The sequence below is a fragment of the Henckelia pumila genome, chromosome 4 (genome assembly GCF_033568475.1).
Source record: "Henckelia pumila isolate YLH828 chromosome 4, ASM3356847v2, whole genome shotgun sequence".
NCBI classification, from domain to species: Eukaryota; Viridiplantae; Streptophyta; class Magnoliopsida; order Lamiales; family Gesneriaceae; genus Henckelia; species Henckelia pumila.
Window position 1 is genome coordinate 26,813,231 of NC_133123.1, and position 22,000 is coordinate 26,835,230.

Consider the following 22,000-nt stretch of genomic DNA (forward strand, 5'->3'; position numbering starts at 1 on the left):
ATATATATACACATTGCAAAAATTTTACCCCCACATTCATGCTTTTATAGTAGAAGAAATAGATATAGCTCAAAATTTCAAGTAATAAAAAAAAGGTCTCTTTATTTGAAATTATTAATAAAAATAATAGTCGATGCATTCATGATTTATGGTATCATTTTATTTTCATTAGCAAAAAATTGAAAGAAGGTCTAGATCCAATCATAAAAAACCATTTCCACAAACTCCAAAAGAAAAAAAAATCAAAATAAAATTGGGCCTTAGCTTAATGATAATAATAGTATTTGAGCCCAGGCCTAAGAAGCTCAAATCTCTTGCAACTCTATTTGCTGGAAACGGTGGCTGAAAATGGCGGGAAAGGAGCTTCCTGCTGAAATCGCGAAACCGAAGCTGAAATCCGATGGAGATTCGACGCCTTGCTGGAGAAAAGAAGTAGATGATAACCTCAAGAGGCTCCAATCGCTGCTATTCGGCGCCGATGCGGCTTTGGAGAAGGGTGATTTCTGCTCCGCGCAAGTGCTAGCTCTCGGACTTATCGGATTCCTCCATTCTCGTACTCATTCCCCCGTAGACGAGGCCTTCGCTCGCCCCATTCTCCGTGAAGCCTCTTCTAAACTTGGATTGGCTAGGCGATCCCTCATCCCTGATTCTGATCGGTACAAAATATGCTTCTCATATTAACGTCATTTTTGAGGAATTATAAGCTTTCAAGAATTACTGTGGATTTAAACTTATTTCGAGAGTGCGCGTTGAAGAAATCCTGGATGTCTGTTGAGCTGTAAATGGATATCTATTTTTTGAATTTTGATTGTTCAATTTCTTTTGCAGTTGCTTTACTCGATTTTTCTGGTTTTGCATTATACAGCGTTTTGAAACTATACAAATGTTTGATTCTGAAGGAAAAAACGAAGTATATGCTTGGAAAGATGAAGTAGTTTGTACTTTTCCACTTGCTAAAATTTGATGCAATTAGTTTATGAAGAAATAAATATCATCCAACAGAATGAATATCCAAATATGCTTGTTCATCGTATGCCGGAATATTAGGACAAACTCGATTTCTCTTTTTGTTATGCCCTTCGTCGTCCTCTTTGGCAACATTCATCATGCTATGATTATTCATTATCTACAGGCATCAGACATTCTTTCTTAATCGTACCTATCTGGCTTTGATTTATAAATCTGTGTTCCTTACTGATAAATGATGTTGATATGCATATTGTATACATCAGTCAAGCATTTGAACAGGCAGGAAAAAGTCCAGACTATATATTCAGTAAGAGTTGTGATATTGACATAGAGAAAGTCAAGCACTCCAAGTATTTTCGTGCTCTTTTCCAACAGTCATGTCAAAGTCCCGCAGAAGGATTGGTATGTTTAACTTAATCATATATATATATATATATATTTCCTCTCCCTATCTTATTATTATTGGCGTCCCCAAGAACCAGAAACTAAAACTTCGCAGAATTAAAAAATTTCGATTCATTTGTTTCAATTCATACAAATTATCCATATGTAGAAAAATGTACGAGTAGAAATATAACTCGAGAGGTCTATCGTGGATGGTTTGTAGGGCTTGCCCTTAATGTGGCCACGACTATAGACTTTGATGCTACACACGATCTGCCAAAATCAAGTTCATCATCCAAAATAATCTTATGACATTATACAAATGTTTGAATTATAAGACATGTTTGACGTCAACTCAAATGACGTCAAAACTGATGTATAGTATGTGTATGAACCACTTAAAGAATTTAGAATGAGGGACATTCCGTGAACTAATGCTATGGGGATCTATCTGGGTGTGCAGATGTTCATATATTTGTACCGATAAAATGCATCAATGACACACCATGAATATTGATCTTTCGCATGCAAGTCAATACACTTCTTATTAAACGGTTTACCAACCTGGAATATTTAGAGATACTAGGGAAGCGTTTTATAATTGCCAACCATTCTGTGACAACATTTCAAATGGACTAAAATCTTCTTGAGGGTATTTATCTATGCAATAGAATGAGCGCATACAAATAGATTTACCAAAACAAAATGATTACTGAATAAATAATGTTCCACAAAATAACGTTACAAATCACACAATTGTAAGTACCTTGATGGTCATCTAGTCTTGCAATTATTTCCCAACTTAAACTCCAACTTGTGTTGAGCCGTTCTCTTTTAATTAACTTTTGCTTAGGCAAATCTTTGCGGTGTTGATATTTATCTGTAACTCATGAAGTCTACCATCTCTGTCAGCGAAATCCATTTGACAACCAGGAAAATCTAAAGACCTCAAAGGCTTTTGTCCAGACAAAACTGACATCCTTGTATGGGAATACCTCCAGAGAAAATCATGGAAATTTAATTAAAGATAACAGGTCTGAAGATTGTGTTATCATTGGAAAAAGTTCTCGAAGTTTGAGCTCTCCCAAAAATTATTTGGTGCCTAACTTTTCTAAAGCGGATGAGGACGAAAGAGCTCGTGGATTTAGTTTTGGAACTAAAAGATTACACAAGCAAACCATTAGTCCTAGAACTGAAAATGTTAAAACTCCATCATGCAATGAAGAAGCAGAGCCTGATGGCTCTAGCAATGGGTTTGTTACTGCTAGAGCAAAACTCGTAAGTATTTAATTTACGAAAAAATTCTTGCAATCTTTACTTCGGAGTCTGCTCTTGTAATTACAGTGAATGTGACAGCTTAAATAATAGGCTGACTTTGTTTTACTAATAAAGGCTCTACATTTTGAGAAGGAGATTACAATACATGTTATATCAAATTTCTTGTAAATTTTCACAGCCATTATGCAGTGCAATTACCTGCACGACTAGTGCCAATGATTTTGGGAAAAGAACTGTGTTATAGCATCAGAATTTTTCTGAAACCCTTTGCATTGACGTGGAGAAACATAGGACTTAAAAAGGATGAAATGATCTTTACAAGGAGAAGTAGAAAGAAATTTCGTCAATGACTTCACATCATCTTGTATCAACATCATTCTGTTTTAAAATGGAGACATTTATTTCTTGTAATGCACATTGTATAAAGTCAAAATAGAAGCATCACAATCAATCTAAAATTATTTAAAGTAGGAAAGCCTTGATCTGTGATTTATAATAAATCAATGTGATGGATCTGCATCATGCCCCAGGAAATGGATGCTAAGCAAAAGCGAGCAGGCTTAAATGATTCACCAAGTGCTCCTGTATCACCGCAAATTGATGCTGGAAGTTACAAGAGTAATGGAACCAGATGTTATGGTATTTCTCGTCGTGGAATCAGGAGTAATTTTGTTCCTCCTGTCAAATCCAATGGAAATAGTATGGGCAATGTGTCTTCCCGCATTGCTGGGAGGGGTGAAGATGCAATAGACGATTCGACAAAGAGATGGTATAGCTCACCTGTCTCAATAACTTCATTTGTCTTTCTAGATGTCAAAGCTCACCTTATCTATTTATTTTAGAATACTTAGCGTGCTTGCCCTCTTCCCTCTCAAGATGAGGTGAAAACAGGAAGAATAATGTTATGCACTCACGAGCAATGTTTAATACTTCATTGCTGCAGTTTGGAATTACTCTGTGGCCCCGATGGCGAGCTTCCTGAAAAGTTGAGAAATTTAGAACCACGGCTTATCGAGCATGTGAGCAATGAAATTATGGACAGGGATCCCAATGTTCGCTGGAATGATATTGGTATGCAGATACAGGCTTCCGACTTCAAATGCCAATTGTATTCTTTTGTTGATCTGGATCTTTGTTCCTCAAATTTTCCCATACTGTAGCTGGCTTGGAGCATGCAAAAAAATGTGTCACCGAGATGGTTATATGGCCTTTGCTGCGCCCTGACATTTTTAAGGGCTGCCGATCTCCAGGCCGTGGTCTTCTTCTATTTGGACCTCCTGTAAGTAATAGTACTCAATTTAAGAGGTAAATCAACAGACTCACTCCTCTCTGTTTGTTCTTGCCGAAGGGAACTGGTAAAACTATGATAGGAAAAGCCATAGCTGGAGAGGCTAGAGCAACGTTTTTTTACATATCAGCCAGTTCGTTGACTAGCAAATGGGTATGTATCTCTACCAAAACACCTAAATTATGTTCTGATGTGAGAAAGATTATCGTCCATGAAAGTCTGGATATTTATGTTTGGTCTTAATCAAAGCCATAAGCATCAATCCTGTTCCTATATTGTAACAGAATCTCCTAATATTCAAAGCCATAAGCATCAACCCTGATATACAGCTATTACCACACTTTCCAATACACAACCAGATCAATCAAGACAAAGCGCAAAATGGGAATCCTTTTTCCATTTATTCTGCTTGCTACAGAGACACATAGCTTAGACCAATATGAAAATCTAGTTATTGTTTTCATGCACATGTCCAAGTGTGAAGTTGACGAAGTTATTTGACCAATTTTCCGTCATCATTTGCAGATAGGCGAGGGTGAAAAGCTTGTAAGGGCACTTTTTGGTGTTGCTAGCTGTCGTCAGCCTGCCGTGATATTTGTGGATGAAATAGACTCTCTTCTATCTCAGGTGAAATGTTGATTATTTTATCAACATAATCTTCATTTGATCAATTTGCAAACCTTGTCCCAAGATTCTCAATCACTTTGCTCTGGTAATTGTTTGCTCTCTCAAGTTCTTTTTTACAGGACAAAAATTTGGATTATTTAAAAATCACGGTAGCAGTTAACTTCTAGTGCAGGCTTATTCGATATTATCTAGTTTGGTACACACAACTAACTAAGCAATCACATGTGTTGACTCCAAATATCTTTTAACTATGGTGTTCCTATGACCAGTAGGACTAGGAGACTTTTAATATACTCCCTCCGTCCCAAATATATTGTCCTATTTTGTTTTTCACACAGATTAAGAAAAATTTATTGGAAAAGCAAATTTTATATAAACTTCCTATTTTATTCCTATTTAATGTATTAAAAAATGATTGCACAATTTTAAGGTGTAGATAATAGGGGAATATAGGAAAAAAGTGTAAAAACATTACTAAATGTGATATATGACTATATATTTGGGACAAACAAAAAAGGAAACATGAACAATATAATTGGGACGGAGGGAGTATGAATCATTGAAAATTAATGAATAACCGTCTTCATCTACCATAGAAGGAGACTCCTTATCATTATTATGTCGCACTGCCTGTCTTCTGCTTATTCTTTTGCAATCATGCCATTTGTCACTTGCAAATTAAGAAACAATTATAGCATCCATATTTTTTGTAGCGCAAGTCAGATGGAGAACATGAATCCAGTAGGCGTCTGAAGACACAATTCTTGATTGAAATGGAAGGCTTTGACAGCGGGAGTGAGCAAATTCTTTTAATAGGTGATGCGAAACAAATTATCTGCAAGGATATTGGACTATGTTTAAGGCAGAAACAATCTTAGTTGCTGAAATATATTCATCTTTTTATTGGTTGATATCACCAAATTCTTCAGACCCCTCTCATGAAATCAGTGATTCCCCGATCTTGTAAAACTTCCTCTTGTTGTTTAACAATTTTGTTTTGTTTGTTTGTTTTTTTTGAACCAAAACAGGTGCAACTAATAGACCTCAAGAACTTGATGAAGCTGCTAGGAGGCGTCTCACGAAAAGACTTTATATTCCACTTCCCACTACAGGTCCAAATTAGAACCATCTGTAGTAAGTTCACCTAGCTCCATCTTATATCATTTGTCTGATACGCAGAAGCAAGGGCCTGGATCATAAAAAACCTGTTGGAAAAAGATAAATTGTTTAATCTGTTGAAGGAGGAGATTGATACTATCTGTAAATTAACGGAAGGTATCTTCTTTACAAAATTGATTGCTAAACAATTAGCAACCCTATACCATACAAAACCTGTCTTCATAAGCCTTATCATATTTTTTTTATAGGGTACTCGGGATCTGACATGAAGAACTTGGTGAAAGATGCCTCCATGGGTCCTCTTAGAGAGGCTCTCAGAGAGGGTATTGAAATTACAAATCTGAAAAAGGAGGATATGAGACCAGTAAATCTTCTGGTAATCCTCGTTATGATACTCGATTCAGACTTGTCATTCTAAGTGATTAATCTGCTTTATCTAACTCTTGGTTAATCCAAATTCTAAATCGTCCAGGACTTCGAGAAAGCATTACAAGAAGTGAGGCCTTCAGTCTCATTGAATGAACTCGGTACGTACGAGAAGTGGAACATGCAATTTGGTAGCTTGTCCCTGTAAAAGCCTCAGATACAAGCAGGAAAAAAATTCAATGAGCGAGTTTATCACCTCTTGAGCTCAGAAAATTGCATGCTTAATTTCCTTCTTGTTGAAGCAGTTTTAGCTGGGTTGAGTTTAAAATTTCACTGAGGAGCTAAGTAAATTGGTGTTGGTTCATCTTAAATATCTTGTAACTCAAATGTGTTTGGCCTCTTAGCACTTAGCAGGCTCGTGAGTTTGCCATCTTTATCGAATAGATAAACGAATGCCAAGCAAGCTGCGTACAGTCTCCCCACAGGGGCTGAAAGCCTGAACCTTCCAAATCTCTCTCCCCATAGCACAAAACCGAAAAAAACAATATATGTACTAGTGTCCTTTTGCATGCAATGAGTGTTGGAATAATTATTGATAAATAAATAAATTACTGAATTTTAAACTCCAGATAAATAGGATTGCAAAATTTATGTATTTTTTTTTTTAAAAAAAACTTCTTAAATAATATATATGCTAGTGTCCTTTTGCATGCAATATCTTCTTGCTAAATTTAATTGTCATATTATTGTTGATATATGTTTCACTATTCAAGCTATAAAATATATCTATAGATATATTTATAAAGGACACGACAAAATTTTGTATACATTGATTTCAAATGAAAAAGACTTCATTAAAAAGTTGAATAGTATAAATATGTGAAATCATTTCATTTGTATCAGCACGAGTTTGAATTAAAAAATAAAAAAAATCCTTCTCAAGTAATCAATATATAAATGAATACATTTACAGATAGGAAAAGCCATAGCTGGAGATGACAAGGTGATGATTCTCAAATCAATCAAAACACTCAGAAATCAATAAAACAATAACAGAAATAAATATCCTCAAAAAACATTAATAAAAAACGAATCATCTAATTATCACTCAAAGACGATAGATGAATTTCGGCCAATTCTTTCTCCAGGATTCCAACTCCTTCATATTCATCTCTTTCATAGTCCTCACCTCACTCAAATCAATCAAAACAGTCAAAATCAATAAAACAGTAACAAAAATCAATATCATGCATCAACAAAAATTAATAAAAATAAATAAATCATTTCATTATTACTCACTTCAGACGATAGATGAATTTGGCCAATTCTCTACCCAAACTTCCATCTCCTTCGTATTCATCCCTTTCATAGTGCTCACCTCACTCAAATCAATCAAAACAGTCAGAAATCAATATCTTCAACAAACATTAATAAAAAAACGAATCATCTCATTATCACTCACTTCAGAGAAGAATTTAGACGATAGATAAATTTTGGCCAATTCTCTATCCAAGCTTTCATCTCCTTCGTATTCATCTCTTTCATAGTCCTTACCTCATCCAAGTCAATCAAAACAGTCAGAAATCAATAAAACAGTAACATAAATCAATATCCTCAACAAACATTAATAAAAAAGCGAATCATCTCATTATCACTCACTACTTCGGATAATTTAGATGATAGATGAATTTCATTCAGTTTTCTATCCAGGTTTCCATCTCTTTCGTATTCTTCTCTTTCATAGTCCTCACCTCATTCAAAGCAATCAAAATAGTCAAAAATCAATAAAACAGTAACAAAAATCAATATCCTCAACAAACATTAATTAAAAAATCGAATCATCTCATTATCACTCACTTCGAAGAATTTAGACGATAGATGAATTTCGACCAATTCTCTATCCAGGCTTCCTCTTTCGTAGTCCTCACCTCACTCAAATCAATCAGAACTAGGGGTGTAAACGAGCCGAGCTACTCGTGAGCAACTCGCGAGTCGCTCGGTCAAAGCTCGACTCGAGCTCGAGCTCGAGTAGCTCGAGCATACAATCGAGCTTGAGTCGAGCTTTGAAACTATGTGATCGAGTAGCTTGCGAGCTACTCGATAAGCCACATATATATATATATATATATATTAAAAAATAATATAAATATATATAAATATAATATATATAATATAATATTATATTTATATATTAATTTATTTATAATATTTATATATTTATTTATAATATTTAATTAATTTTATTATATTTATATATTTTATAATATATAATATAATATTTATTTATTTATTAATATATTTTTAATTTATATATATATATATATATATATATATATATATATATATATATATATATATATATATAATATAAAAGCTCGAGCTCGAGCTCGAGTACTCGAACTACAACCGAGCTCGAGCTCGAGCTCATATTTTACTATTCGATCGAGCTCGAGTATGAGCTCGAGCTCGAGTAGTGTGCTTCTCGAGCTCGGCTCGGCTCTATAACACCCCTAATCAGAACAGTCAGAATCAATAGAACAGTAACAAAAATCAATATTCTCAACAAACATAAATTAAAAAAAAACGAATCATCTCATTATCACCACTTAGGAGAATTTAGACTATAGATGAATTTCGGCCAATCCTCGAATCATCTCACTTCGGAGAATTTAAACGATAGATGAATTTCGGCCAATTCTCTATCAAGGCTTCCATCTCCTTAGTATTCATCTCTTTCATAGTCACTCACCTCACTCAAATCATTCAAAACAATCAGAAATCAATAAAACAGTAACAGAAATTAATATCCTCAACAAAACATTAATGAAAAACGAATCATCTCATTATCACTCACTTCGAAGAATTTAGACGACAGATGAATTTCGATCAATTCTCTATCACGTGCATATATATTGGCGTTCATACATTCGTCCACATCCAAGTATTGTAAGCAGCCAATTTTTTCTAAAATGAATAAGTGTTTGAACTAATTTCTGAAAATGGAGAAAAATAAGATGACGACTTTTGACGTGGTCTCTACAAAACATATTCACTACCTTTATAATTGAAGGATACAAGATTATGTTTCAAAATTCAATCTATGTGAAATGTAGAGGCTTTGAAACAATGTTAGACTGATTATAGGAAATTCCTGTTGATACATTCACAAATTAATGATGTCATTGGAAATTGAAGAAGGCCGAGCACAGGCCTTGTCTAAGTAAGTTGAAATTTTATATTTCGAAAACCTTTTCCAGGTGTATACTCTTGATAGTCTATCTCATAAAAAAATTGTAATCTAATTGGCCAATGACTTTTTTTGTTATGCACATTTACCTGTATTCATATATATATATACATATATATATATATATATATTAATGATAAATATATAACTCATTTTTATTCTACAATCTATATATATATATTTTAATGATAAATATATAACTCATTTTTATTCTACAATCTAACTGGACAACTCAATTTTTTTAATCGATGAGATAGTTCTCTTGATTTGTTATGATCAGTTTGATCTTGAATGTATTATAAAGGTAGTTTTCTTAATCTGATATGATCAATGAACCCAATATATCGAGTTGACATCACGAATATAATCATGAAACATACAAATGCCAACCACAATAGATATATCGAGTTGACATCAATAACGTAATCGTGAAACATACAATATTTCAAATATATATATATACACAAGTGCCAACCTTATGGGTGCTAAACTCTCATGAACTAGGACCGATGGACATGTAATTTAAAACCGCCCATCTGAGCATTATCATCGTCTCATCGAACATTTTGTATTCATTCATATAATGTTAAAAGCGACTTGAAGGCTAACCTACTTGAAAATCATCGTGCAGTGATCTCAGAAAACCTTGCACAAATAATAAGAAAAAAAAATCATTCTTGGAAGCATATAAAGAAGCACTTGGACAATCACACGTGTTCAACGAGAAAAAACTGCTTTAATGAATTTATGGATAACAACAATACACTCATCTACATCGACATCAAATCTCTAAGGTTAAAGCAGCAAAGTCGTCATGAAATTATCAAAATACTAGAAAAAAGACCACCTACCTCCATAACAAAAATAACCAAACAATGCAATAACTTATTTCAAAATTCATCTGAAAATATTTGAAAGTATACAAAGTATCGTATATTATTCACCGAGATCCTTAGAATATATGTTATATCTTTTGATACAAGGTTAACTAATGTTTATCCATTTGAGCATTGGTCAATGACTTCATTTATCTAACTGTCACGCCCCGGGTCCAGGCCCGCGCCTGCTCGATTGTACAATGGGCCCCTATAGCAACTACTTCGTATTTGTCCTCGCTTTACGAAAATGATTAACTCAAGTTGCTATAGAAGTCCATTGTAGCTCATTTTAAATCTATTTTAAATCCTTGATTTTTTCCATGTGGGATAGGGGTTTCACAATCACCCCTCCTTCAGAACGCGACGTCCTCGTCCGACCTGACCTCTCGATCCACCAGCACCGGGAATTTAGAGGTGGCTCCTATGGGTTCAAGAGGTGGCTCTCGTCATGTAGCACTTTGCCCTGCAGGTTTAAGAGGTGGCTCCCACGCACGTAGCACTTTGTCCCGCATATCACTTATTTTTCGGGGTCTGCCGGCTGGTGACCGTCTCTGATACCATTCTGTCACGCCCCGGGCCCAGGCCCGTGCCTTCTCGACTGTACAATGGGCCCCTATAGCAACTACTTCGTATTCGTCCTCGCTTTACGAAAATGATTAACTCAAGTTGCTATAGAAGTCCATTGTAGCTCGTTTTAAATCAATTTTTAAATCCATAATTTTTTCCATGTGGGATAGGGGTTTCACAATCATGTGACGCCCGGGGCTGAAGAGGCAGGGAGTGATCGCCGGTGCCAAGAGGTTGCACGGACAATGAGCGGCTCCTGGTAGGCTTCTAGGCGGAGGAAGACATGAATGAACCGATTCCGTTCTGGAATGAGAGGGATTCTGAGACTGTGTAGGTATGAGACTACATGGTTGAGGAGGGCTTAAAAGATTTTATATGTACTATTCATATCAAGAAGATGCATCTTCTTTTCGGAAGCTCATCACATAAGAACTCCAAAGTTAAGCGTGCTTGACTTGGGCCAATTATAGGATGGGTGACCCCCTGGAAAGTTTTCCAGGGTACGTGTGAGTGAGGACATAAGCACGCTGAAAAAACCCGTCTTGATACAGTTGGGCGTTACAAATGGTATCAGAGCCGACCTCTCTTAGTACGGTATGGTTCGGGGACAAACCAAGCTGAAGCTGGTGGGCATGTGACGCCCGGGGCTGAAGAGGCAGGGAGTGATCGCCGGTACCAAGAGGTTGCACGGACAATGAGCGGCTCCTGGTAGGCTTCTAGGCGGAGGGAGACATGAATGAACCGATCCCGTGCTGGAATGAGAGGGATTCTGAGACTGTGTAGGTATGTGACTACATGGTTGAGGAGGACTTAAAAGATTTCATATGTACTATTCATATCAAAAAGGTGCATTTTTTTTTTTCGAAAGCTCATCACATAAGAACTCCAAAATTAAGCGTGCTTGACTTGGGCCAATTATAGGATGGGTGACCCCCTGGGAAGTTTTCCAGGGTGCGTGTGAGTAAGGATATAAGCACGCTGAAAAGATCCGTCTTGATACAGTGGAGCGTTACACTAACAACATACACATAATAAACATCAATATAGCTAATCGTCAAACAAATCAAGAACTTATAGGCCTTCACGGACCTGAGAGGCATTGGCTATTGACTTCATTTTATCTAACAAACACATAATAAATATCAACATAGTCGGTCGTTAAACAATTCAAGAACCTATACATCTTCACAGAGCTGAGAGTAGAAAAGTTTAGGCTTCATTTGAGAGTTTAAATTTGGATGGAGTAGATAAGAAAATAAAGGAAATTTTAAAAAGTGGGTAGTTTTAGAGATTTTAAGGGGGAGGAAGGGAAAATTTTTTAAAATTGAAGAGAAAATGGAAGGGAAGACAAATATTTTCTCTTCTTTTCTGCTCTCTTATTTTCACTTGTCCCATTTCTTTTCTTTCCTCACTTCCAAACTAAGCCTACTAAGCCTAAGAATGGTCCGGAAAAATGTTTAAAAGATGGAGTGGATTTTTTTTTTTTTTTAATCAGAGAACAAGTCTTTTATGAAATTGTTTCACAAAACGAAATGAATCGATCCGATTTTTATCTATAATGAAAAATAATATTTTTTCACGACTTGAGTTTGATCAAATATTCGTGTTAAAAATGCGACCTGCATATATCTCATTTAAGAGAAAGCAAAATCACTGTGGCTACCTAAGAGAAAGCTTTAGAAGACATATCACAAAAAAAATATTCTTTATCGTAAAATCACCAATCGATGACGAATTTCAGATGATCGGAATCGATTTTTTTATTCAATAAAAAAAAGAAAAAGCTACTTAAAAAAATATAATGATTAAGTAAAAAAGGAAAAAAGAAAAAAGAAATAGTTTGTTTTGGGAGGGTTTTTACTTTTTAGCAAGGATATAGGGGGAACAATAGGAAATTAACCCAAATTCCTCTTAATCTTTTGCACCCGTCGGCTGCATCGGCGGAAGGGATTTACGTTGAATTGGACGTGATCACACTGGTTCCGGCGTACCATCGATAGTAAAACTTGGGAGTACCTCAGCTGCTCATTCACTGCTTGCTGTCGGGCAATACACAAACTTAACTCACAGTGAAGAAAGGGGAAATGGAAGGAACAAAAAACCGAAAATCCAATATATTAGGAGCAACCCCACTCCATGTTACTGAACAAGACGCCGCGCCGCTGGTCGGTGGCATTGTTGAAAAGGGCTTCTCAGACAACCAGCAAACTTGGCCATCTTCCACTCCTAGGCCCAGTGTTCTATCTTTTCCCGTGGCCCGTCATCGCTCTCACGGCCCGGTATGCCTGCCTATTTCTGTTCCTAACTCCTTTACTGCTACTATGGCTTTTCCGTTTGTGTCATCACTGACCAAGTTATTCTTGAGCTGTGGATGCTGGAATTCGCCTTGTCCACTTATGACGGGAGAGAATTTATCTTTGTGTGTTCATTGTTAACACAGTTTCTGTTTCAACGTTTTACCTTTAATCAAAATCAATAATTTGGCTTCTTTTTTTTTTAACAGCATTGGGCTCCAAAAGTTGGGAACTTTAAGGCTAACAATGATGATGATTTTGATTCGTGTATGGACGTCGAGGAAGATTTCAATGGGAGTGACCTGGCTGCTGATGTGGCCAATCCAATACAAAGAAAGGAAAAGAGAAGTTTAGATTTTGGACGGTGGCAAGGTATTCTAAAAAATGATGGCAGCTCTCTGCGTGGGAAATTAGAAAGTAATTTGAATCCTTTGAGAGTTAGCAATAAAGTGAATGAAGTATCTTGTCACAACATAGGGGCACAAATTTATGATATGGAGGAAAAGCTATGCCATACTTCTTACAATAGTTGTGAAGGAGAGCAGTTTATTGGGAATGACATTTCTCCATCTCTCTTGAATGACATGCCCGGGAATATTAAAGATCCATTGCGGATGGCGACTGATAATGAATTCCTCGACGCAACCCAGATTGATGGGAACAGTCTTGAGAGTCAGATTGATGCAGAGAATCGTGCTCGGTTGCTAAAGATGTCTGCTGATGAGATTGCTGAGGCACAAGGTGAAATAATGGCAAAATTGAGTCCAGATTTGATCAAAGCCCTTAAAAGAAGGAGTCAAGAGAAAGCAAAGAAACTGAAGTTTTCTTTGTCAGACACAGCCACGGGTGTTGAAGCTGTTAGTGGTCAACAAGGGGAGAACTCGTGTAGCTTATCTGTAAACTTTGATTGCAGCAACTCTCATAAGCCTGAGAAATTAGATCCTGGAGACAAACCTACTTCCAAAGAAAATAAAGTTACCCAGGATATGGATAAAAAAGATCATAGCTTGTGGAATGCTTGGAGTAAAAGAGTGGAGCGTGTCCAGAAATTGAGATTTTCTTTGGATGGGAATATTATTGACAGTAATATCACTGATGACACTGGTAAGCTGTAAGCCAGCAGAACAAAACTTAACCCACCTTTTTGGTTATAATATAATATAATATGAATAAGTTAATGCATATTATGGTTGATTCTAAGTTAATCTCTGTTTATAAATAATTGAGTTTATTTATTGCCACTCAAAAGAACATCCTTTTGGCATTGCAGAATTCTCTTCCATCTCGAGATTAGTAATTTAGTATCAACGAAACGCCTCACATTGCATGGCTAAGAAAATTCAAAGATGGACCATATGAACAACTAACTGCCAAGTAAATACAACATGGATTATGTTAAACCAGTCAGATAATTTTCTAGTTTATTCTGTGCTGTATATTAGAATTAATTTGTAGCATCACATCCTTAAGTTAGAAGCGCAAGGTACCTATGGTTGTAGGTAACAGAGTTCTGTAAAATCAGCATTCTTAGACAAGAACAACAGGTGCTTGTTGAAGTTGGTAGGTCAAGTGAGATACGAGATGTGACAGTGTGATGATGATGATGACAACATGTGTGGTGCGCTTTAATTGAAGTCTTCTTCAAATTTTCCTATCGGAACTCCCTTTGTATGATGAAGCTCCTCCCAGACCCTCCCAAGTTTATGCAATTATATATGACAATCACTAAATTTAGAGTATTATTATTATTTTTGTGATGGTTATAATTTTATCTTATCGTAGGTAACTTCTTGTCTCAAAGTGGATACAGTGCAGATACTGTCTCTGAGCGCGATTTCCTTCGGACTGAAGGTGACCCCAGTGCTGCTGGTTACACTATAGCAGAAGCAGTTGCTCTAACTAGAAGTGTGGTTAGCAAAATCTAATCTTGGCACCTCACTTTTACTTACTTACTTTTGAAAAAACAACCATTCCCTGTTATGTTGTCATGCTTTTCATGCATGTGTTTCAGGTCCCTGGGCAACGCACTTTGGCTTTACATTTGATTGCAGGTGTGCTTGATCGGGCAATTTGCAGCATCTGTCAGAATCAATTTAAATTTACTTCTAACTCAGCCGGTGCTTATTTTTTGGATGACTGGGAGGCTATATGGGCTTTTGCTCTTGGTCCCGAACCAGAGCTAGCTTTATCTCTAAGGTGGACCTTCAGTGCATCATTCATACATGCTTAGTTTTATTAACTTAATTTCTTCCATTTAATCAGCGTATAGTGAACTATTGGCTTTGTGTGTTTTTTTTTGGTGTCTGGTTCATTCGATGATTTGAAAGCTTGCAGTTTTCTTTCACTGAACTGATTTTATCAGCCCAAGCTTCAAGTGGATGACTTTGTAACACTTATCCTATAGTTTGGTATCTGCACTGCTCTTAGTTTACTGGGGATGAGCCAGCTATTTCACTAGCGTGTCATCTTTATAATGTTATTCAGAGTTGGTCCTGCTTCAGTGTCTAAAAGAACAAGTTCATTCGATTATTATGAAAATATTTATTTCAATCATAACTTTTAATTTTGTTAATGGCCTCCTAAGTTGTATTATGTGTTGGAATTGTGATATTTAGAAAGAGGTGAAACATTCATGCGTCTCTGTCTTTGTCTAAACGTCAAGTTCCTTTATCTTTCTTTCTTTCTTTTTTTTTTTTTTTAATAAAAATATGGTTGAGTTATTTTGACGATGCTTTCTTATGTATGCCAATTTGTAGAATGTCTCTTGATGATAATCACAACTCGGTAATCCTTGCTTGTGCCAAAGCGATTCAGTGTGCACTGAGCTATGACATGAACGAAATCATATTTGATATCTCAGAGGTGGAGTGCATTTCTGGAAAAGTGGATTTCCCTCCCTGTATATTGAATTTTTTCTCCATAAACTGATGATATCCATTTTATTTCAGAACGCTTCAACTCATTCAAATGATGTTTTTACTGCTCCTGTATTTAGAAGTAGGCCAGATATTATATCTGGGTTTCTTCGTGGTGGCTTTTGGAAGTATAGTGCCAAGCCTTCTAATATTGATTTTATCGGTGAAGAATCGGGTGATGAATCCGGAGATGAGCGCACTATTCAGGATGATATTGTTGTTGCAGGGCAAGATATCGCTGCTGGTCTAATTAGGATGGGAATTCTTCCACGGATATGCTATCTCATGGAGGTAAACTTTTAAGTTTGGACTTCCCATCAGGTGATTTTGTTGGGCGACATGCATGATAAATACTGTCTTAAAATTGAATCATCAACTCTTATGATGTCAGACAGATCCTTCCGCCCCGTTGGAAGAATGCTTAATTTCTATATTGATTGCAATGGCAAGACACTCCCCAACATGTGCTGCTGCAATAATGAACTGTGAAAGGCTTGTTCAGACAGTTGCCAACAGATTTACCCTGAAAGAACATATGGAAATTAACCCTTGCAAGATAAAAAGTGTTAAGCTTATAAAGGTTCGAACTGGCCGTTTAATGTTTTAACCTTGTTTTCTTCTTCTCAATGAATTGTGTTAATTTTTTCAATGTTTGATCTCACAAAAACCCTTTCTAATTCCTCCCTTGGTGCTTTGAAGGTATTGGCTTGTTTTGAGAAGAAGACTTGCTTAACATTCATAAAGAATGGAATTTTTCGCCAGGTGACTTGGCACTTGTACAGATATCCATTTTCTCTTGACCAATTGATTAAATCTGGCAAAGAGGCAGGCAAATATTTGTCTGCTTTGCTGGTTGAGCAGTTGCGTTTTTGGAAGGTTTGCATTAGATATGGATATTGCATTTCTGACTTTTCCGACCTATTTGCATCACTATGTATATGGTTGAGCGTACCTAATATTGAGCTACTAATTCAAAATGATGCGATATGTGAATATTTTGCCATCACAAAGGAAGTATACCTTCTTCTCGATGTTTTAGCTGGTAGACTTCCAAATTTCTACTCTGTCATGCATGAAACAGTGGAGAATGCTACTCAAGATACAGAGTCTTTGTCTTGGAGTCACGTTGGCCCTATCATTGATCATGCCCTTGAGTGGATACATGTGAAAACCATTCCATGTGTATCCGGATTCTTTGGGCTCCAAGCTAAAGATGAATGTTATCGCAGTTTGCAGGATCCAGAAGTATATTCTTTGCTACAGGTCATTTCATCTGTTTTGAGTATGCTTTCAAGTGTGCTTAAAGCTGTGATCCCAGTGGATACTACTGGTTTGACAAATGGAAATTTGCCATGGATTCCAGAGTTTGTACCGAAGATTGGGCTTGAAATTATCAGAAATGGATACATGGGTGCTTTTGGAGAAAGTAATGTAAATGGTTCTGTTTTGGAGCATTTATTTCATTTGAGACTCAAAAACAAACAATTGATAGCAATATATTCTACATGTTGCCTTCAAGGATTGATCCAAGTAGTCGCTTCTATTGATAAATTGATCAAGCATGCCAACCTTAAAAGTCATGAGGCACTATCTAATTATCCGATCCTGTCGAGGGACGATAAAGTTCTTGCTGATGGGATACTCAAGTCATCTATGGTTGAAGTGAGTGGTACACTGACAACTTTGATGACATTAATCATCAACGAATGTCACAGTATGCATCACATTGAGGTATTTGGCAGAGGTGGCCCTGCTCCTGGAGTGGGTGTGGGCTGGGGTGCTTCTGGTGGAGGATATTGGTCCTTGAAAACTCTGTTGGCTCAGCAAGATGCAAGATTGCTCACTTACTTACTTGAAGTTTCTGAAATTTCTACCGCAAGAGACTCATTAGATGCTGATGAGATTTGCTGTTTAATGCAAAGGATAAATTGTGCCCTTGCGGCTAGTTTGATTGTGGGTCCAGGGAATAGCTCTGTTTTTGATAAGCTACTGAATTTCATGTTCCAGATTCCTGTACTGAAGCATCTCGATTTCAGTATCCGCCAGTTCCTGTGTCTTAGAAAAGGATTTAGGCCCTTTGGGTGGAATTATGAAGAAGAGGATTACCTATTATTTGCAAATGTTTTGGCTGCTCACTTCAAAAACAGGTGGCTCAGTGTAAAGAAGAAATTAAAAGCCAAGAAAGAAACCAATCATTTTAGCCACAAAACAAAGAGAGGTGGCCATTGTTTGGAGACCATTCATGAAGATGTTGATCCACCAAACATGGTCATTCAAGAGTCAACTTCCTTGATAGTGGAGTGGGCTTACCAGAGATTGCATCTTCCAGCACATTGGTTTCTCAGTGCAATGTCCAGTAACCTTGAGAAAAATGCAAGTCCTAATGCATCTCACAACTCGATTGAAGTTACCAAAGGTGGACTCTTTTTTCTTTTATGTATCGAAGCAATCCCTAATTTCTGTACCTATGAGGCCTTCTCCCCTGTTAAATCCGTCCCAATTCTTTGGAAACTGCACGCATTGTCTGTAGTATTATTACATTTTGGAATGAATGTTCTTCAAGATGAAAAGAGCAGGGATATTTATGAGAGTTTACAGAAAGTGTATGGTGAACTCCTTGATGAGAAGATTTTTGCTAATTTGGGTGACAACTTGGTTGTGGAGCCCCTTAAATTTGAGTCAGACATACATGAGAATTACTCTACTTTTATCGAAACTTTGGTAGAGCAATTTGCTGCCGAATCTTATGGCGACATCATATTTGTTCGACAAGTTGCGATATATTTAAATCGGTCTGTTGAAACTTCTGTAAGACTTACCACTTGGAATGCGCTGTCTAATGCTCATGTTCTTGAACTTTTACCTCCTTTGGATCTATGCTTAACAAAGTCTGAGAGCTATCTTGAACCAGTTGAGGTATTACCTGCAAACTCCTTTGTCCTATCTATTATATTGTAAGCATGTTATATGAACTATTATCTAGGGAAATCAGAGGCAGCATGCAAAAAATCGGAGACAGCATGGAATTCGTAAAAGCTTCCTCTACTTACCATTTCCTAAGGTTTTTGATAATCATTTGGTTATCAAGAGATATTTTTGGATTTGTATGGCCATTAGTGGAAACTAGTAGCATTTTTAATTCATAGTTTTTCAAGAATTGTTAATTTTTTCTCATTAATCAGAGGCAGCATGCGAAAAATCGGAGACAGCATGGAATTCATAAAAGCTTCCTCTACTTACCATTTCCTAAGGTTTTTGATAATCATCTGGTTATCAAGAGATATTTTTGGATTTGTATGGCCATTAGTGGAAACCAGTAGCCTTTTTAATTCATTGTTTTTCAAGAATTGTTAATTTCTTCTCATTAATTGCGGCTTAAAAGCATTTTCTTTCTACAAAGCACAACCAACATCTAGACAAGGGCACCTTGCCTGCCATTAAATCAAAGGGCTAGTGTTGAAAGGAGTCCTGAAAATTTCTGTTGATTGTTGATTTTCCAAATAAAGCTTCATGAGTTGCTTGTAAGAGACGTTACAAAGTTAAATTGCATTTCTGTCTGCCATAGTCTCAGTTCTTTAAACCAGTTGGATTTTGTTCCTGCTTCGAATCGTTGTTTGGCGATTGGGTTGTCTCTTACACAAGTAAAACTCATGCAGTTCACTTGTGCGCAGGATGATGAGAGGATTTTGGAAGCTTATGTTAAATCATGGGTCTCTGGTGCTCTCGACAAAGCTGCAACCCGGAATTCAGTGGCATTTTCGCTGGTTCTGCACCATCTTTCATGTTTCATTTTTCAGAATCTTTCTGGTGATATGCTCTCACTGCGCAATAAGCTTGTAAAATTTCTGTTGCGAGATTATTCTCGCAAACAGCAACATGAGGTATGCTAACTGCTTGGCACCTAATGGAAGTTTACATCACTCGGATAAAATTTTCAATTCTGCATGCCGGATGTCCACGGCATATGTTAATCTGTTAGAATTTTTATCTGTGCAATATTTTTAAACAGGATTCATGTTTGAATCCTTTTCTATTAGGGAGCAGTTTCAATGCTCCCCCTAACCATGTCGTGGAGTGGTATTGTCATTTCTGTCTTTTGTTTCATTGAAACTGATAATGAGACGAGGAAAGAAGGCACTGCCACCTTCCACATGGGAAAAATAGGAATATGCTGTGTGTCTTTTGGGTGTTCTTGCTATGTGATTTCATATCCGTTTCAATTTGTTGACAGGGTATGCTGGTGAAACTAATACAGTACAAGAAACAGGCCTTGACCATGTCAGAGTTAGACTCACCCCTTTGTATCTCTGGGGTAGAGAAAAGACTGCAGCTACTGAGAGAAATTTGCCAAGGAGATCCCTCACTCATGGTCTTAGTAAAAAAGCTCGAGTCCTGCCTGCTCCATTAGGGAATTCTCATTTCTTGTACAGTGGACTTTTATTTTTATTGAAAGTTTTAGTCTATCTTAAACTTTAGACATTAGAAATTAAGGTTAGGAAGGGTATTTAAATTTTGAATTCGAGGGTCCGAAGTAACAAGTTTTTGGGGACGACTTCAAGGTGGCTTTTGAGAATGCATTTGTATATATACTTGATCTTCTTTTGCACCATATGTGAATCTTCATAGACATTACCGGCGAATGAGCATGATATTAACCTTTAAGTTGAATGGAGGCAATCTACCACAAAGAAACAGAGTTGAGGAACGATTATATGATACAGATAAACTGGAAGCCGAAGCAGGCGAGTGAAATGAATGTCGATGGTGAAGTTGAAGTAAATAATGTTGTAGAATATGATGTGTATTGATTGGAAATAGAAAACATGTTCAGAAACAAATTTTAAAGCACCAACTATGTGTGAAGAAACATGTTCAAAATATTGAATGGTAAATTGAAGGATTTTCTTAGCTTTCGTGATAAAAATCGTCAAACATGTTCCTTTTTCAGAGAAACTTTTGATTTGCTTCAATCAATCTCTTGCATAGTGAGCTGAATGTATTCTTCCATAAGCTTGATATGAGTTGCTTGAAGCTGGAGTAGTTGATCAACGGGTTCAGGCATCAACTGGTTCAGCCTTGTTATGATGATGCTTGTCATAATAAGTAGCAGTGGTAACCGCAAGTTTACCCACAAGAGCAGCAACTAGTACAACCTTCATAGCGGTGGGTATAGAGTTAAACATGGAGTCAGTCAGTCAATCACCTACAAAACAAGATGATGATGTTTTGATTTTTTTATTTTTTTTTAAATGATTTGATTTAATAACACATATACACAATACAATACTGAAATAAGTAAGAATTGGAAAAGTGGAAGCAAATCCAAAACAAAATCACGAAATGTAACCGGCAAACAATAACACGTTGAGAAGAAGCGATTATGAAAAGAAGAGATTCCATTTGCAAATAAAACACAAACACAAATTTCATTTCTGACCTCGATCGATCAGTGAGTGAACGCCCTGCCTAGCTACCTAGCTTCATGGTGTTGTGCGGTATCAATCGGGTGGAGTTATAGAGTAATTGTAATTGGGCCCGCCGCCCTATTCTATTAACGAATCAATACTTGGGCTGATAAAGAGTCTTTTTTTTTTTTTGGACAGAAGAGTCATTTATTATCATTACTAAATAGTAAATTCGTTACTAAATAAAAGTGTTTTTTGTATGCTCAAGTTGTCTGTCACACTTGGCATTGTTGCCCACGTTATTGAATCTTGCGCATGAAACTAAATATAAACTTTGACTTCCCTAAAACAATATATTTAGGATCGAAGATCAAAATATAGCTTGCATATATTAATCTCCATTTCAATATTTATCACAACAAAAATAGCATCAAACTTCCTTTGCTTCTCAACTCTTAAACACGTGAGCCCTAAAATGAATGTTAAACAGATTGAATTAATCATATAACATTTGATCAGTTGATTTTTTTTTTTTTTGAGAGAGCAGAAGAAAATAGCGAAGCAATGTAAAATTGTTTTTCGTTGTGTTTGCTTAATTTTAAGCAAATAAATTGCAATCACGCAATTGTGTAAACAAGGCAAACAAAGAACAGAGCAAAAGGA

The 22,000-nt window shown here is 36.4% G+C and overlaps 2 protein-coding genes across 2 annotated transcripts; both read left to right on the plus strand.

The window, feature by feature from the left end:
* Window positions 1-335: 335 nt before the first annotated feature.
* On the plus strand, window positions 336-6,576 carry LOC140866277 (ATPase family AAA domain-containing protein FIGL1). Its single transcript, XM_073271238.1, has 13 exons — window positions 336-656; window positions 1,233-1,371; window positions 2,266-2,631; window positions 3,162-3,400; window positions 3,575-3,702; window positions 3,792-3,910; window positions 3,980-4,072; window positions 4,445-4,546; window positions 5,260-5,362; window positions 5,575-5,658; window positions 5,726-5,821; window positions 5,914-6,041; window positions 6,138-6,576. The coding sequence occupies exons 1-13, from the start codon at window positions 349-351 to the stop codon at window positions 6,237-6,239; spliced, it is 2,007 nt and encodes a 668-aa protein (XP_073127339.1). The 5' UTR covers window positions 336-348; the 3' UTR covers window positions 6,240-6,576.
* A 5,777-nt stretch (window positions 6,577-12,353) lies between these two features.
* On the plus strand, window positions 12,354-20,526 carry LOC140863005 (transcriptional elongation regulator MINIYO). The gene is made up of 10 exons (XM_073266083.1): window positions 12,354-13,002; window positions 13,227-14,121; window positions 14,800-14,927; window positions 15,029-15,213; window positions 15,774-15,879; window positions 15,966-16,223; window positions 16,324-16,512; window positions 16,632-18,848; window positions 19,604-19,813; window positions 20,164-20,526. Exons 1-10 carry the CDS (start codon window positions 12,808-12,810, stop codon window positions 20,338-20,340), a joined length of 4,560 nt encoding a protein of 1,519 aa, XP_073122184.1. The 5' UTR covers window positions 12,354-12,807; the 3' UTR covers window positions 20,341-20,526.
* Window positions 20,527-22,000: the final 1,474 nt, after the last annotated feature.